Source organism: Poecilia latipinna, unplaced genomic scaffold, assembly GCF_001443285.1.
Source record: "Poecilia latipinna isolate Pla-1442-1.1 unplaced genomic scaffold, P_latipinna-1.0 Scaffold3106, whole genome shotgun sequence".
Lineage (NCBI taxonomy): Eukaryota > Metazoa > Chordata > Actinopteri > Cyprinodontiformes > Poeciliidae > Poecilia > Poecilia latipinna.
Window position 1 is genome coordinate 36260 of NW_015115722.1, and position 2541 is coordinate 38800.

General features: G+C 34.0%; 1 protein-coding gene across 1 annotated transcript in view; it reads left to right on the forward strand.

Moving 5' to 3' along the window:
- LOC106940143 (XK-related protein 4-like) overlaps positions 1–2447 on the forward strand; it is an 18742-nt gene extending 16295 nt beyond the window's left edge. The window contains exon 2 of the mRNA XM_015022784.1: positions 1417–2447. Coding sequence (XP_014878270.1) covers positions 1417–1775 — 359 coding nt within the window. The 3' untranslated portion in view covers positions 1776–2447. The remainder of the gene's footprint in view (positions 1–1416) is intronic.
- Positions 2448–2541: the final 94 nt, after the last annotated feature.

Consider the following 2541-nt stretch of genomic DNA (forward strand, 5'->3'; position numbering starts at 1 on the left):
GAATTATGAGTAATCACGCTCTTGATACTACATTAAAAAAGTATACTGAAAGTATGCTAAGTACTACTTGAAGTTGTTCCAAAAAAGTACATTGAAGTATACTAAGTATACTAAAAGTTGTAATTTAATATTATTTAAATACTATTAAAATATACTAAGCACAAAAAATTTGTTCCAAAATAGTAGTTAAAGTACATAAATCAAACATAGTTTACTAACATACTAACATACTTTAGTATGCTAAAGTATGTTAAAATTTAATATACTAAAGTATACTTTTTTTTAACAAGGGAAGGTTTGCTTTAATTTAGGTTCTGCAGAGTACTTGCTTTAAGGCCCAAAACATTTAACCTAATTTAAGAATGAGGTCAAAACATTTCTTTAGAACAATAAGGGTATATAATTATAAAAGGATTAATCTGTCAACAAAAACAATTTTTTTAAGATTTGGTTTTTTAGTACTGAAGAGTGCGGTTAGTGAAGTCAAACTAATAAATCAATGCAAAGCAGAAATTAAACAAAAATCGTATTTGGGAATATAAAGTTTAAATATTTTTGCTGAATTCAAAATTTATCATTTTTGGATAACTGATTTTCTATTTACTGATCATTCACTGCTGTGAAGGACCTATATTACTATTTTGGAATATTAATATGGTGGACTTAGAGCATTTTAAACTTTACAAGAAAGCTTGTGCAGAGAAAGAAGCTGATCTTTTGCTGTAGTTTTTTTTTTTAGCACTAGTGGCAGGCTTGTCTGACAGAGGCAAGCCTGTCATGGGGCAGCCACTGTAAGACCACTATCCAGCTTGCCACTAGATAGTAGCAAGCTCATACCCCGTAAGTTGCCACCGTCACATATATTCACCATCACTACACTCTATAATGTGAAGTGCTTTGGGGTAAAGCCATTTACCATAGAAAGAGTTTGGGTCTGTCTACCTGGGGCTGCTATAGCCAACAGGAACCATGTCTACCTAGGTCATTAATAAATAAATGTATAGATGGCACATTCTTATTCTCATTATTATTGCATTTAGCAAATGTAAATAATTTGGTCATTCTAAATGACCTAATAGGAGAGAAGTTTGGTCTGCTTTAAGGTGTCTTTTGTTTGGTATATGTAAACTTCTGGTTTCAATAGTGAGTTTAAAATGAAAACATATTAATGTTGAAGTTATTTTAATGCATTTTAATACTTTTTTTAAACTTTTCAATTTACGCTGCAGTCCTCAAACGCTTTTTTGAAAATTTTAACAACTTGACTGAGACCCATGAAACATTTTTCTGCTTACTTCCTGTTTCTACTGCGTTAGGAGATTTTTACATTAGTACATATGTGTGAATGCTGTTGTGTTTAGTTCAAGCATTGGTCTTTAAACTTTAACCTCCTGTGTTTCTTTCTGTCTGTTATAGGGATGACAGCAGCAGCCTCACTTGTCTCTCTTGCATGGGCTTTAGCCTCCTACCAAAAGGCTTTACGAGAGTCCCGGGACGACAAAAAGCCCATTGGCTACCTTGCAGTCATCATCCAGTTCTGCTGGCACTTCTTCACTATTGCAGCCAGGGTCATCACATTTGCCCTCTTTGCCTCTGTTTTTCAACTCTATTTTGGCATCTTCATTGTTCTGCACTGGTGTATCATGACTTTTTGGATTGTCCACTGTGAGACAGACTTCTGCATCAGCAAATGGGAGGAGATTGTGTTTGATATGGTGGTGGGCATAATATATATCTTTTCCTGGTTCAACGTCAAAGAGGGATGTACAAGGTGAAAACACTTATGAGCACACTCTTATCTTAACCTTGTGAAGACATATTTATTTTAGATAGAAGGTATTTGTAAACAGAAAAGGTTTGCTTTAATTTAGGTTCTGCAGAGTACTTGTTTTAAGACCCAAAACATTTAACCTAATTTAAGAATGGGGTCAAAACATTTCTTTAGAACAATAAGGGTACATAATTATGAAAGGATTAATTTGTCAACAGAAACAGACAATATTTTTTTAAGATTTAGTTTTTTAGTACTGAAGAGTGTTGTTAGTGAAGTGAAACTAACAAATCACAATGCAAGGCAGAAATAAAACAAAAATAGTATTTGGGAAAATAAAGTTTAAATATTTTTGCTGAATACAAAATTGATAACTGATTCTCTACTGATGTGAAGGACCTATATTAATATTTTGGAATATTAATATGGTGGATTTAGAGCATTTAAATTTCACAAAATGGCAGCTTGCGCAGAGAAAGAAGCTGATCTTTTGCTGTTGTATTTTTTAGCACTAGTGGCCTTTATTTGAAAGTAATCTGACAGGAACAGGCAAAGAGAAGGGAAATGAACCAAGGACAGGAGTTGAGTTCAGGACGGTGTTCTGACTATGAGTGCTACCTCATTAGATTTTCCTACCGTAGCACGGATAGATAGCTATGTCTATATGTCGGTGCTACCAGTCTAAAACTTCTACCGTCATGCTTACAAACCGAAAACTATGGCGGGTTACGAGACCGGAGCTTAGGAGTTATCCCTAGCATATCATTGGA